The sequence below is a fragment of the Micropterus dolomieu genome, linkage group LG23 (assembly GCF_021292245.1).
Source record: "Micropterus dolomieu isolate WLL.071019.BEF.003 ecotype Adirondacks linkage group LG23, ASM2129224v1, whole genome shotgun sequence".
In the NCBI taxonomy this organism is placed as follows: Eukaryota; Metazoa; Chordata; class Actinopteri; order Centrarchiformes; family Centrarchidae; genus Micropterus; species Micropterus dolomieu.
Window position 1 is genome coordinate 12,349,989 of NC_060172.1, and position 15,298 is coordinate 12,365,286.

The window sequence follows — 15,298 nt, forward strand, 5'->3', positions numbered from 1 at the left end:
CAAAATCCAGTTAGAAACATTTCAGGTGATGGTCACAATTTAGGTTTAGGGCCAGGTCAAAATTCTGAGTTAAAATTACTACTTCCTTAAAAAAAAAATTTTTCAACCATTCCCAAACACCTAAAATATTAAATTTACTATAAACAACTAATAAAACCAGCGAGGTTCAGTCATTTACCTCAGCAGTGGCAATTTTCTTTTCAACTTCTTGAACATCGGCTCTACAGCTGCTTCTTGCCATTTCCAGGTCTTGGGTTGGGAATCTGGAAAAGACAAAGGACATCACACACAAATCTGATACTAACTGGATTTCTCTGATAGCAGATCTGATCTCATTCCTCTTACCTGTGTGCTGCTTCGTCCAGTTTGGTCAGCAAAGCCTTGGCATTTGCCAGCTCTCTGTTGAGATCGTACAAACCCTGATCCCGACTACTCTCCATGACAGACAACTGGGGGAACAAAACAAGTGATTTACTTGACAAGCTCCAACACAGAGAAGCCAAGTACTGTCTTTTTTTCTGCTTGTCAGTTCACTGTCAAACTTGGAGGACACCTAATTGAGATCCCGTCTACACTACTCCGTTTTAGTTTAAAAACGGAAAATTAAAAGATATACTATCTCCGTCCACATGAGCGTCATCAACATCAGAGTTGATCTACGTCTATACTAAAACGACTGAAAACACATCTAGTGGCCATTCATGTACACCGAGCAAGCACTTGACATGAAGCAGATGGTCTATTCTGTAGTTACAGAAGATTTGGAGAAAGAATAAAGTACTACAGACGATGATCCACAACAGATTTTATTTTGCATGGACCAATAACGAGCTGGGACTGTTACTGAATATAACAATGGAGTTAAAAGGGGCGGTGGCGGCGGAAAACAGACCGGGAGTTGTCGCAAAGTAAATACGGCGACATAGCCTACACAGTACAAGTGTAAGCTATTCATAGTTTTCAGTCACGTGACACGTGCGGTGACCAGAAGGGCAAAACAGACCAAGATAGTGGCTCACACCGGACTCCCTCCTAGAGATGCAGCAAAAGCTGTTCAATTTTATTTGGATCACCTCTCAACTCAAGTAAAACACAGATATGGAGACAAACTGCAAGTGTTGGGCATTTGCGATCCGTATACAGCAATCGCTGCCATATTTCTGCAGCTAAAAACCACCCTGCCAGCGCTCGACTGTGGTAATGTTTACGTTTACCTTGAAGGGAATCACTCATCTAACACAGCTTTCCTCGTCGATTAATGCATTCGAAAGCACAACAACCATCCATCATTTTGGGAACGTAAAAGTAACAAACTCAATGTAACAGTGTTCACTTGCTTCCTGGTTGACGTCAGCGGAAAATAATGCCTTTTTTGCCCTCCAAGGGAGCGCTTTCCTTGGAATTTGACGTCACGTGGAAACTATGAATACGTGTTATTTGCACGGTACAAGATATTTTAATAAAAATATCAAGTCAAAACCTCTGTCAGCAGCATCATGTTTCTACATTACATGACTTCTGAGAGCCAATCAAAAGGAGCCAAAGGTGAACGTCCACGTCATCTAGAGCTCAAGACCAACGGCGTCCTGTCGTCCTGGGGACGACAGAAAATGTGTTTGGGACGAAGAGAAATATTCTGTACGACGTCTCTAGGACAAAAGGGATTGTGTAGGCCTATGAGTTTATTTATTACGATCACTAGCAAATGACAAACTGAACCGACCAAGCGCTGACTACAACGGAGGCCGTCTTCTCACGCCGTTACTACAGTCACGCCAGACTCACACAAGAGGCTAGCTGCTCACCGGCTCCCGCGGTACGGGTCCATCTGTCCTCTCAGTCACAAACTGCTTGCTGACCTCAATTGCGCTGTGTAGGCTTGCATTAAGCGCCACACATCAATGTTGAAGTGAAAACCAAATCAATATTCTAATAATGTCGCTAGCGGCGAGATTGATCTCCACCCAGTTGATGAAACTCTGCATACGGCATGATCGTAAAGAAACCACTGCGCGCCGAGACGCTGCCAGCGGACTCGCTTGTACAGTTTTGCATTAAACATCTAAAACCTTAAACACAATCTGGCTCTGTTTGGGGCTATGAGCTGCACTTTATCGGAGCTGCAGAAGTCAACATGAGGATTTGCGCAGAGATGTATGCCTGACTGGCAGTGTTGGTTACAGTTTCTACCTCTGATGAAATGCAGTCTGAAGGGGAGGGTAGACTTTTTAAAAAAAAGATTAAGAATTCTCATTAAATAATGATGTTAGTCTCAAAATATTGCGATTTTCTTCTGGACATGTCAGAGAACAAAGATATGTGAGATTGTGAATGTGCAGAAAGTTTTGAACATGAGCAGAAAAGCTGCTGAAACAAAGTCCAGGAGTTGAAATTAAATAATTTATCATCGAGGTAAAAAGGTGCCCCAACAGATAACTTTTCAGTTTTGTTTATAAATCTTTTTGTTAGAATTATTCAAAAAATAAATATTTATTTTTATCAATTTATCATCAGTTATTATGTCAACTAACAATTGTAGGAGGATAATAAAGCAAAGAAACAACATTTTGATTTTGGGACCCTTTACGTTAACTTCAGGACGGTTCCGGAAAAGGAGGTCAAAGTTAGTCTGGAGCCCTGACGTCATCATTTCTAAAGTCTTCCGTTTTTGCCCGTCTTTACTAAAACGCTGTCCGGGGTTGTCAGCGTTTTCAAACTTCTTTGTTTTAGGTCGTTTTCGCCATTTTAGTCCGGAGAGGAGGTGCGAACACAGCTAAAGGTCTTGGTTCGTTTCAAAACGAAAATCCAGTAGTGTAGATGGGGAAACAATTAATTCCTACATGCATTGCGAATTTCTTGGGGAAAAAAAAAAAAAAAAAAAAAAAAAAAAAGTATTAAAAAAAACACAACAGGATTTCAATTGATTATTTTATCTTAACAAAATGTTTCTAAAGCAGCAACAGTAACACTCACAATAACCAGGACCCACCTGAGCTGTGTGAGACCTCCTGGTAGACGAGGTAAACAAGACCTTACAGTGATGGATCTCGTCCTCCAGACTCATCTTCTCAGCTGCTGAGTGATTGCTGAGGGATCAATACAAAAAGTCGTGAACAAAAAGTCTAAGAGGTTTTTAGTTCATGCTTCACCGTCACCTTTCACTCGCCGCTTACCTCAGCTCTAGAAAATAATTCAACTTGGCATCATAGCTGCTTTTCTTCTCTCTGATGTTTCGGTCAAGCCTATGCATGAAGAAGAAAAAAAAATAAAAAACACATTTACAAAAATAATCAATCGTCACTTGTACAATGTTAGAAATAATTTATGTTTTGAGTGACAACTTAATTCATGTTAATAAATGATGCTTAAATAGGTGGATGCAGGGAACAAATACAATAATGGCCCAGGTGATCGGCCTAAGGCTTACCTCCCGCATTCCTCCACCAACTCTTCCATCTCCAGCTTGAGGACCCTCAGTACTTCCTGGTTGGCTTTCTTCTCTTTCTGGTCCTTCTTCACTTCCTCTTCTAGCTTCTGCTGGAACAGGGCCAGCTCTTTATTGGTCACCTTCACAAGACAAAAGCAATACAGTTTAGACATTCAGATTCGGCTCATCACTTATAAATTTACTTTAATTATAACTGGTTATGGACGTACTTGTATGTTGGCAGTGATCTTCTGTACGTCTTCCTCAAGGAAGGCGATGTCTTCTGCGTGCCTTAGATTGACTTTGTCACTGCCGGTTTTCATTTCCTTGATCTGCTGCTCAAACTTCATGTTGCTCTTTTGCTTTTTGTTGATGTCACCCTGGAAGAATAAACAAGGCCAAAAAGGATGACAACTTGAACATAAAGCTACACTCATAAGTCAGCCAGGCTGCAAAGCAGAAAAGCTAAATGTTATTTGGAAACAATAGCGACATGCAAATTTTATCTGAACTTCAAGAAAATCAGCTATAGAAATTGCAAATTAATGCACGTTTCCATCGACTCCTTTTAAGCTAATATTAGAAGTTGGTTTGTCGAGATAAACGGTTGGTGGCGCCAACACTACTGCAGAAGAAGAGGGCGATGTTTGCAACGTAGATGTGTAAGTGCTGCACAGAGATTAAAAAAACACAAACATCAATTTACAGGTTATCACATACATATAATGTATACCGTTAAAACACTAACAAATTAGTAAGAGGAAGGGCAGGAGCTGCCACCGCAAAAGCACGGCCCCCTTCGTTTGCGACGGGTTTTAAGCACTCTCAGGAGAAGTTTGTCAACTGACCTGAGCGAACGGGTGGGTGTATAAGGATGAAGCAGCTCAGATAAATAAGGGGGGGTAAGGCCATTCAAGGATTTAAAAGTCAGTAAAAGAAGTTTAAAATCGGTCCTAAATTGAATGGGTAGCCAATGGAGTGAGCGTAGAACTGGGGAGATGTGTTCATATTTACGTGTTCCTGTTAGAAGACGAGCTGCATTGTTTTGCACCATATGGAGACGGGCGAGAGACGATCCATTCATCCCAACGAAAAGTGCAGTCCTTCATGTATTAATGCGAGTATGGCAAGTCGTTTTAACATTTTTCCCTTAAAACATACTAGTTGCTATTTAAAAAGCTACTTGTTCGATATAGTTAATAGTAACTTTCCATTTTACTAGTATCTATTTAAGCCTCTTTTCCACAGCTCGACTGGACTTTTTAGGCTTTCCATTGCGTAAAAGGAGCAGGTGAGAGGTGAGAAACCAACTGTGTAGAGAAGTGATGGCGGAACAAAAATGAGCTTGAAAGTTTTTAGAGTTGGGGAGCTCCGCAAGTGGCGGCAGGAGGAGCTTAAGAGGCCGGCCAGCCGCCCACTCACAGAGCCCTCTGGTCGCACGGTCACAGAGACCGCTGCAGCAACAACGGCAGAGGAAAACACAGCTATAAGGTTTTCATACTGCTTATCCGTCTTTACATTCTGAGTAATGTTGAAACTTTTTAACTTAAATCAAGAGACAGCTGTGTGTGGGTTGCTGGTGTGTATACCGCACTAGCGGGGTGCTGTCTCTGGGTACTATCTGCAATGGATAATGGAGCACGGCCAAACCGAGTCAAGTTGAGCTGGTACTGCTAATTGAAAAACGGCATTAGATACTAGAAATTATTCCAAAAGATACTGGTAACATTTGAATTCTAACTAGTTAATTTTCTTTGGTTACCAGTCATTTATTAATGACTAGTAAAATGGCCTGTTGATAGTAACATTTTAATTGTTACTAGAAAGAATGGAATAGTTACTAGTAACAATTAAAATAAGCACTAGTATCTACAAAAATTATAAACATTTTTCAGTTTTTGCCCCATTCATCATGAGCTGAACTTAAGGATCTATGACTTTCTAGGCAACATAAGATTCGTTTTACGGTAGACAGACCGTTTTGTTCGATGCAAAGAATTTGCGTCAATGCTTTTTATTAATCAAATTAATCGATGAATCATTTCAGCCCTACTTGCATTGAGGACATTGTGACTTCTTGAATTTATGACGTTTCTAATCAAGATGACAATTTACCATCAATAACAAAAATCGTTTCAAGACAAAAAATTCAATCGCTATCACCTAATTTATTGTCATTCAATTTTTTAAACTCCTAAATATATAAGTCTGAATTGGTCTGACTCTAAACATTTACAGATAAAGCATGAAGATATATGGTACTCACTTGGCAGCTCTCAAAGCGCTCATGAAGTTCTGTATTCACCGCGACACTCCTCATTGTCTCCTGACATGTCTGAGAGAACACAAAAAAAAGAGCATTTCAAACATACACACACAATTCAGCATGCATTAAAGTTTTATTATATTCTATCTGATTCATTTAAAAAGCCGGTGAAATGCTGCTATTAACCTGTGCTGATGCATGTTTCTTTAAAAAGCTTTCCTCAGTCATCATTGATGCGACATCAGGTGAAGATGGATCATTTTCAAAAACTCTGCCTTCAAACTCACTGGTATATAGGTCCAGCTCCTCATACTCATAAGGTAAATAGTATTGTTCTTGCTGTTGACTTTCACCATTTGTCCAGTGGGGAAAGAGATCATTCCCTGCCAGAGTAACTCCAGTAGCTGACTGGCCAAGTGGAGGAGGCTGGGAGCCAAATACATAAGGACTTGGGAGGATAGGATAGACTTCAGTCTGTGCGGATGAATAACTATCCACATAGCTTGTGAAAGCGGTGTCAAGATCCGCATGCAAATCAGGAGATTGAGAGTTAATGTTAGGATCCACTATCACATCAAGATCGTCCAGGCTGGCTCCATGTCCAGCCTGCTGCAGGGAAACTGCGTGCCTAGTCAGGCCGATACACCTCCCCATTTTTATGAAGCGAAGGGAGTCCAGGAGGAAGGGCTCGAAGCCACCCGCTTCTTGGATCTTCAGCTGAGCCTCAGCAGGGAAATTTTCCAGTTCACCCACCAGCAGAGGGTCCTCAGCAACCAGGGGACCATGCTCCTCCAAGATCTGAGCAAAGTAGCTGCAGGAGTAGAGAGACATCCAGATATTCAAATCAAAAAAGAAGAATATGTATGTGTATGTTGTCAAGTGCAAATAAACCAGAAACCCACTAATGCTTCAATCATAGCCAAAATCCCAATCCGCTATAAGCTTCCAAATGCTGATTTTATATTGTTTTATTTATTTTTATTATTGCTGAAGACGACCATGGATGTGAAAAAGGCAGTAAGTTAACCTTAAGTTTAGAGTATCTTGTCACAAATACACTGAACAAAAATATAAAACGCAACCCTTTTGTTTTTGCCCCCATTCATCATGAGCTGAACTCAAAGATCTAAGACTTTCTCTATGTACACAAAAGGCCTATTTCTCTCAAATATTGTTCATAAATCTGTCAAAATCTATGTTTGTTGAGCACTTCTCCTTTGTCGAGATAATCTATCCACCTCACAGGTGTGGCACATCAAGATGCTGATCAGACAACATGGGTATTGCACAGGTGTGTCTTAGACTGGCCAAAATAAAAGGCCACTCAAAAATGTGCAGTTCTATCACACAGCACAAAGCCACAGATGTGGCCAGTTTTGAGGGAGCGTGCAATTGGCATGCTGATTGCAGGAATGTCCACCAGAGCTGTTGCCCGTGAATTGAAAGGCGTTTAAGAGAATTTGGCAGTACATCTAACCGGCGTCACAACCGCAGACCACGTGTAACCACACCAGCCTAGGACCTCCACATCCAGCATCTTCACCTCCAAGATCGTCTGAGACCAGCAACCTGGACAGCTGCCGCAACAGTCCGTTTGCATAACCAAAGAATTTCTGCAGAAACCGTCTCAGGGAAGCTCTTCTGCATGCTCGTCATCCTCGTCGGGGTCTTGATCTGACTGCACCTTCGTACAGCCATTGAAGAAGAGTGGACCAACATTCCACAGGCCACAATCAACAACCTGATCAACTCAGATGTGTTGCACGGTGTGTGGGAAAGTCTTAGACCTTTGAGTTCGGCTCATGATGAATGGGGGCAAAAACAAAAGTGTTGCATTTATAATATATATTAATATTTGTTCAGTATATCTTTTAAGCTTTTTTTGTCTACAGTAGTTGTTTCCCCATCAACTTTTTTTATGTGCATTTTGAAGTATCGCATTAGACATTTTGATGGAAACAGCAACATTCAAAATAAACTTCAAGTTCGGAAAAACGTTTTTATGCTCACTTGTGGTGGATTTTGTCTTCTTCTAAAGATTTAATGCACTAAATGGGAGATGGAAACACCTTTGCCGCACAAGTTCTGATGTAGCTGAATGTCATTTGTTCGCTCCAAACTAGTTGGTGGCAGTGTGCCTAATTCACATTTTCTTTTTTGCAACACTTTAAAAATTTGCTTAAAATTAGATGGAAACATGGCTGCTCCCATTTCTGCTGTTTACCTCTTGATCGCTGAGACAATTGTTGTAAAATCCTGTCTCAGAGTTTTATAAACCATTGCACACACAACCCCCTTTGTTGTAGTCAAATTCTCAGTCCGCCTCCTTAGATGCAGATTAGGGCAGTCTCACATGCGTATAGCAGCCTCTTCACTCAGACAGAAGGAACCCTGTTGTTGTGCAGATTTACTGGTAAATATGGAAATTAGAAGTTTCCCTCCAGAAACATACAAATACCCTGCTTTGCATGATAATTTGTCCTGCTGTTTAATCTGTCCTTATATTAAATTCTTGAAATCAGATCTACTCCTCCCTTGTTGAAAAATCCAGTGAATATGCAAACACTTTTGTTGTTGCAATGTGTATTTGCACCGGAGGCTTCAAGTTTGCACATCACACATGCGTTTAAAACTAGTGCTCATTTGCTCTTAAATTGAGATTTAAAAAGATGAGCACAGAGAAACTTTCCTCCTTCAGCGGAGGAATGTGTCAACAGCCTTCTAGTGTCAAAGTCAGCACATACGTCATTCTGCATATTGAAGCTCAAACATCTGAGTGAAGTAAAAAAAATAAAATAAAAAAATTTGTATTATTATTAGGTCTGCAATTCATTATTATGGTGATGTCACAGTGGATAAGATGCATGCCTTTGGTGTGGGAGACCTAGGTTTCATTCCTACTGTGACATCCACCAATGTGTCCCTGAGCAAGATTTGTTGACATAGAACAAAATTGTAAGTCACTTTGGATAAAAGCGTCAGTTAAATGACATTTTTATTATTTTCATTGATTATTTTCTCAATTAATTGATTGGTTATTAGGTCCATAAAATTGTAAAAAATGTCAGTGTCTCCTAAAGTCCAGAGAAATTCAAAATAGTTGAATCATTCATACACACACACACACACACACACACACACACACACACACACACTGTAGCTTTCACTTACTCGTACAAACTCTCTTTCGTTGGGTCGGGGTTGTTGTCCAAAACATTTTTATAGTGACTTCTCTGTCTCGTGCCGTTGTACTGCTCCTCAAAATTGGCCACCTGATCTCGAAGGTGACCAGGGACACTGAATGGATCACCAGGGTGAAGGAATGATCTGGTGATGTGAAATCTCAACGTTATAAAGCAGTCGGTAACAATAAAACAATATTGTGTGTCCATGTGGAGGATGCGACTTACAAAGAGTCATCTTCAAAAAAGTCTTGGTCCCATTCATCTCTTGGAGTTACAGCTCTCATCCCTGACACAACAATAACACCCTGAGAGGAAGATGACAGGAAACACTTCAGAGTGATGCTACGCTGCTATATTCTCTTTACAAGCGACTACTAGTAAATCAGACTTCTGACCTTTGCCTCTTTCTGTTTCTTTTTCCGGCCTCGACTCTTGATAGGAGAATTCTAAAATGAGAACAATTTGAATGAGAATTAACTCAAGAATGAACTTTGAAACTCAAGTTTAATGACATCTGCTTAATGCCTAATTTAATAATACGAAAGATGTGTTATATTACATTAAAAAGAATAGTTCAACATTGTGGGAAATATTTGTATTTGGGTTGAGCGATGTCTACAATGAAACATCAGGATGGAAGATGACGTCGGGTGGGTTAGTGAGTTTAGAGGTGCTGGTAGGCAAATGTACCTTTTTAATAGCACATAAAAAGCGATTTAAATGTTTGAGGTCATTTCAGAAGGGACAAATACTAGAATTTTTTGATATTTCTATCACGTTTTTATAAGAACTTCCCAGCTGTACACAATAATTCCAAGTAACTGAGCGACCTGGACCCGGAGAAACGGCTGGAAAACAACTGATTAACCAACTGAAAAATAATTACTTTAGGTCATTGCTAAAATTGACAATTGACCACTATAAGACAATGAGCTACTTTGCTACTGTAGCTAGCTGTAGCAACAGCGTTTGAGACACATCTGACAAACCTTCCAAGAGGACAGAAAAGCCTCCTTTGTGCACAATCCACTGTCACAACAATCTCACTTATTTGTAGGTGTGTAAAATCTCCTGACAGACCCACAAACCACACACACAAAAAAAGGTATAAAATAATGATGTAATGAATAACAGTCTACAGTAGGCGAGAAAAAAATAGTTTTGTAAATTAAAATTTAGGGTTCTTACTACCTTATCCCTTTTTTGAGGAAACTGAATTCAGTGCTTTTTTAAGACCTTTTAAGAACTTCAGATCCTTTGTGCTCAGCGTTTCCATTTGTTTGTCTTTATGCTAAGCTGTGTTAACTGGCTGCTGGTGGTAGCTTCCTTTATACACAGTACAGTCGCTCGTGTTGATCTAACTCTGCAGGAAAGCAAATAAACGCATTTCCCAAAATGTCGAACTAGTCCTTTAAGTTTAGTTTATGTGGCAACCAACTTAATCCAATCCAGTGCATTACAACCCCAGGAAAACAAAATGCTATCAGGTTTATAAAGACTTACATTTTGACTTTCATCAGACTTTTTTAAGACTGAACAATGTCCATCTGAAAAACGAGAATTGGAAGTCAAATAGTGACGCAAGAGCAAAAATCAATATATGAACAACCCTTCAAAGTAAAGTTAAATATACATACCCATCATATCAAAATAATCATCCAGTATAGAGTGGCAGGAGTCATACTCATCTCTATGCTCCTCCAGAGTCCAGATAAAGAGTCTCATGTCATGAGGTGGGGCCTGTTTTAGGTATTCAGTCACAGTCAAGCCAATGCTTGAAAAAAGCTCTGGCCTAGTACCGAGCTTCTCTATAATCACATCCTGTAATGGGCCAAAGTTCAGCAAAAAAGCCAAGTCCAGCTGCTCCAAGTGTCCTGAGTAGCGCTCAATGAAGGATTTGGCGGCCGTCAGACCTAAAGAAAGCAGCAAGAAGGTTGTTTTAACTGATGTTCACACTTTCTATGTGCCTTATGAACGCAAATGCTCACTTTCCAAGTTTGTGTCTTTCTTGAAGGTCCACAACACTAACGTGAACTTCAAAGTGACCCCATTTGTAAAATTACGATGTAACACAACAAACGCTGACCTGCGTTGTTGAGCTGGCACGCCCACTTGTTGAGTTTAGGATTAATTTCCAGACAGTTACTGAGTAGTTGGATGAGGATACGAGCCCAAACACGGTTCTTCCTCTCTAGTAGCAGCTCAACGGCCTGACACAGAGTCTCCAGCGGCTCCTGCTGCCAGTTCAGTATCCTCCTAGCAACCTGGTTCCCCCTCGACGAGTCCAGCTCCAGCCAGGGCTTCAGACTGCTGGTCAGTGCAGACACGTGGAGGCCCTTCTCCTCCCTCAGCAGCTCCATGTTCTGGCTGATCTGCAGAAGAACTCGATCCCTGTACAGCAACCAGGCTGACAACACGGTGGAAACGCAACAAAAAGGTGACTGACCAACACATGTTCGGTGAAAACAAAGTTACATGCAGCTAATAAGCTTAGCTAAAGCTACAGCTGCCTGCCAGCTGGTGTCCTGCTGAAGCCTAAGATTAATATATTTTAAATTAATCAGAATCTTTAAAATCATTAAACCTTTATTTAACCAGGAAAGGCTCATTGAGATTGAAAATCTCTTTTCCAAGAGCATTCTGGTCAAGATAGGCAGAAAGTTGTTATATAAAAGTTGCAAAAATAAAATGGTTCAGCTGATGATATTTGCTAACTCTTGCTTTGTACAGACATTTTGTTGTCAGCTGACAAACTGCAGCTTAGACATGGTAAAGGGATCTTTGTTGTTATTTAGAAAAGGTGTACCTATTGCATACTTTTAGTTTACAGAGTTCACAAACAATTGATATAATTATTTTTTTAACAGCAAAATGTCTCAAATTTAAAAATGAATCCTTATCAAAGAAAGTCTGTTGTTCATTTGTTAAAAACAATTACCAGAGTTTTAATGTCAGTATTGAAACTACTGGGCAACAGTTATGTTTAGCAGTTTTTACAGAAAGATCCTCCAATAACAATAAAGTTTATTTAAAGGAATCAGGATTGACACCAAATACAGATCCTGCAACATGTAGCAACATCGCCACAATCTATTATCAATACCAAATGTGTGAAATTAAATCAACTGATGAGGAATTTACAGACTTGAGGTTCTCCTGAGTGTTCACAAGATTGAACTCCACAATTAGAGAAATTACCTCTTCAGAAAGAGTACAGAGAAACATTTCAGACATGGCTGCATAATTGTGACAACGTCAGAGGGCTGTACCTTTCTGTTGACTCTGGGATGCTGACTCATCTTTCTGTTGCAGAATGTCATCGTTGATCGCCTGCTTATCTTGAAATGACTGTTTATGCTGCCTCCTCTTGAGCTTGTGCTCTTCCTTTGATTTTAACTTCTTCAGACTGAAAAAAAAAAGAGAAAGTTATTTTGAAACTTTTTAAAGTGAGTCTTCACTAACTAAGCTAAATTCATACATCACTGTCTGAATGATGACGACATGATGTGACTGCTTGACAGAACATGTCACTTTGCTTTTGGACTGAATTCCAGCACATTGTTTTAGAAGATTAGACACCTTTTAACAAAAATATGCAATCATGTTTTCACCCCCCAAAAAAACATGTGGAGGAGGTAGTTCGTTCAACATTTAACAGTGTCTACAGATTTTACATATTGCTGTAAGCACACAGAAACAGATCATAATGGCTTACATTGAACCGTGTGTAATACAATTAAGTTTAAAAATCATTACAAACTTTGCAATCTTGACAACAAATCAGCCACACAATAATAATGAGCAGCAGCACCAAGTAGGGGGAGTCTGCACACCATTTAAAAAGGTGTCGCAGAACGCTGGATGCCCCACTTAATTTAAGGGGTGAAAGTGGCGTGTAATCTACTATTTTTGTGTAGTGTTACATGCTGGTATTAACTGCAATGTGTGCATTGCCACTAAACCTATGGTAACATTCTTTGTATATGCTGCTGTCAGATTAACATTTTTTGGTTATACAGTATAAATCTCTGAAATACAGCTGCTTCAGTACAGCTTTGTTGTAGGGCTGTGCGATATGACAAAGAATTCATATCCCGATAAAGATCATCAGCCCGGCACGTGTGGTAGAAGAGACCGCGGTCAAGTTAGTTTCAAGTGGGATATTAGTTTTACGTGGGGCATGTGGTATGTCGACTTCCAATGTAAAACTAACTTCGCTGTGGTGCAAAGCTCCGTTCCCTCACCAAAATATTACTGTAAATTGTCGAATTTGTGACAACGAAATAAACGATAGAGCATAATTGTAAATGATAGACATTTTTCTATCGTCAAACGATAGTCATATCGCACAGCCCTATTTCGATGTGACTCAAGAACTAATATTTCAGCATATTCGATGCATCCAATACGGATTCAACCTCTAGCATGAACTGTACTGCAGCCTCACCTTGTACATTTCTGATTCACTTTGGGCTTCTTCGGAGTCTGTGGTTTGGAGATGGCAGCTTCAAACTGATAAGACAGAAAAAAAGACTTGTGTCAAAAACACTAATCTTGTGATTTATGAGCACAGTGACTTTGAAAAGCTCAATTCACCTGCACAGAATCAACTTACCTTACATTTCACCAGGCCTGTTGGACCAAAGATTTTGATACTACAGATTTGGCCGACACAGTCCGGTGTCAGACAGGACTCCTGAAGGATATCCTGCAACACAAAAATAATGTGTTAAGAAAGAATTTTACACAGGAAGCAGGAGGAAACAGCTACACTGAGAGTGGTGTTTTGAAATCTAAATTTACCTTTTCATTCTTTTCAAAGAAGGACAATGTCTTGAGGGTCTTCCAGCAGGCCAAATGGTATTCAATGATGCAGTTCTTACAGCAGCATATTTGAATGAAGCCCTGCATAATGAGGAATATACAGTACGTTAAAATTTAACAGTGCTTTGAATGTTTGAACTCTAAAACGCTGCATTGGCCTGGCTGTGTTTCGCAACTGCCACTTACCTTGAAATCTGGGTCAGTGAAGTAGATTTCAGCTTTCAAATGGCCGAGGCATTTCTCAAGTCGACAAATGGCGTCAGGAGTAGGAGGAAATTTGCACAGCTCTATAGCATTCTCCAGGATTTCCTAAAAACAGAAAATACAAGTAAGATAAGCCCGACATTTAATGGAAATGAGATGCACAGATGAGATTTTCCGTCCACTTCTTCAGTACTATAGATAAGCAAGTGTACATGGCATCATTACCATAAATTTTCATAATATGGTAAGCTGCCTTAAAAAGTTTTTTTAAATTATTGAAACAGAGCTTTTAAAAATTTGACATTGAAAACAGCTGAAAACACTCATCACAAAACACTTTACAGTGATTGGTGCTTGTGTAGTTTTTGAACCCAGATTCACGATACACCAGCAGCACCCACACTACCCACGCCACATCTAATGAAAACAAGACTACTGAACAGTATTAACGCGTAGGCTACGCTGCCGATTCAATGCAGAAATATAAATCATACTTTACAATCACTTTAGTAAAACAGCTGTAAAACAGAACAAGGGGACCGTGTTGCTCTCAGGAGAAGGCTAGGATAACATACTCACACTTGTGCAGTGCAAAGCTGCATCTTTCTACTGCAGAGGCTCTTTCCACAACATGGGAGTAGAAACTAGTTAAAGTTAAATTTTAATTTAATAGTATACTATATAGCTCACCACTAGTATATTTATTCCAGTTGGACAAAACAGCAGTTTCATGTTTGTGAATTGTTTTCATTCATTAAATCTTTGTGCAAGAACAATGGTCTACATTGGTCTCTAATTTGTTAATGCTACTATCTCATCAATAATCAGAATCATTCATGCAGGAGGAATTCAACAATTATGGGGTTATGGAAGGTTATAGTTACCCGCACATTGTGCTCGTAAATCATTTTTCCCGGGTCACACGTATCAATTTTTAGGAGCATGCGAGTGTGACGGACCACCGTCACAACGGTTGATTATGCGCTGTGACTGATGGTGTTAGAAGAGGGATGGCTTGCCGAGAAATTGTCGGAGGCGTACGAGGGACCCCCAGGGTTGGTGGACCCCTGTGTGTGCGAGGGACCCCAGAGATGTGTGAAGCACTAGTGGGTGGGGGCACCCTAAGATAGGAGAAGTACAGTTGGCGGGAGTTGTGACGGATGCCTGTAACCGTGAAGCGCAATGGGGCGTCTCCCGAAGGGGAGGGCAGTGTGACGGACCATCGTCACTTTGATTGAGTATGCGCTGTGACTGCCATACCAACGAGCCTGGCTTGCATGTTTGGTACCCTGTAGACCCGGGTTCGAATCCGGGTGGGGTGACTGCTCTTGCCTGTCCTATAGTGCAAAATGGTTGCACTATAGAGCCCTGAGTCTGTGTAAATGATAACGC

General features: G+C 40.3%; 1 protein-coding gene across 1 annotated transcript in view; it reads right to left on the minus strand.

The window, feature by feature from the left end:
* The window catches only part of ttc3 (tetratricopeptide repeat domain 3), a 39,121-nt gene that overhangs the window by 7,847 nt on the left and 15,976 nt on the right, over positions 1–15,298 (minus strand). The window contains exons 22-40 of the mRNA XM_046039384.1: positions 13,889–14,011; positions 13,682–13,783; positions 13,494–13,586; positions 13,326–13,390; positions 12,148–12,284; positions 10,965–11,285; positions 10,516–10,791; positions 10,382–10,425; positions 9,274–9,324; positions 9,104–9,183; positions 8,865–9,020; positions 5,880–6,504; positions 5,694–5,762; positions 3,658–3,807; positions 3,428–3,567; positions 3,174–3,242; positions 2,990–3,086; positions 346–449; positions 179–263 (exon numbers count right to left, since the gene is read on the minus strand). Of these exons, the coding sequence (XP_045895340.1) occupies positions 179–263; positions 346–449; positions 2,990–3,086; positions 3,174–3,242; positions 3,428–3,567; positions 3,658–3,807; positions 5,694–5,762; positions 5,880–6,504; positions 8,865–9,020; positions 9,104–9,183; positions 9,274–9,324; positions 10,382–10,425; positions 10,516–10,791; positions 10,965–11,285; positions 12,148–12,284; positions 13,326–13,390; positions 13,494–13,586; positions 13,682–13,783; positions 13,889–14,011 (2,787 nt within the window). The remainder of the gene's footprint in view (positions 1–178; positions 264–345; positions 450–2,989; positions 3,087–3,173; positions 3,243–3,427; positions 3,568–3,657; positions 3,808–5,693; positions 5,763–5,879; positions 6,505–8,864; positions 9,021–9,103; positions 9,184–9,273; positions 9,325–10,381; positions 10,426–10,515; positions 10,792–10,964; positions 11,286–12,147; positions 12,285–13,325; positions 13,391–13,493; positions 13,587–13,681; positions 13,784–13,888; positions 14,012–15,298) is intronic.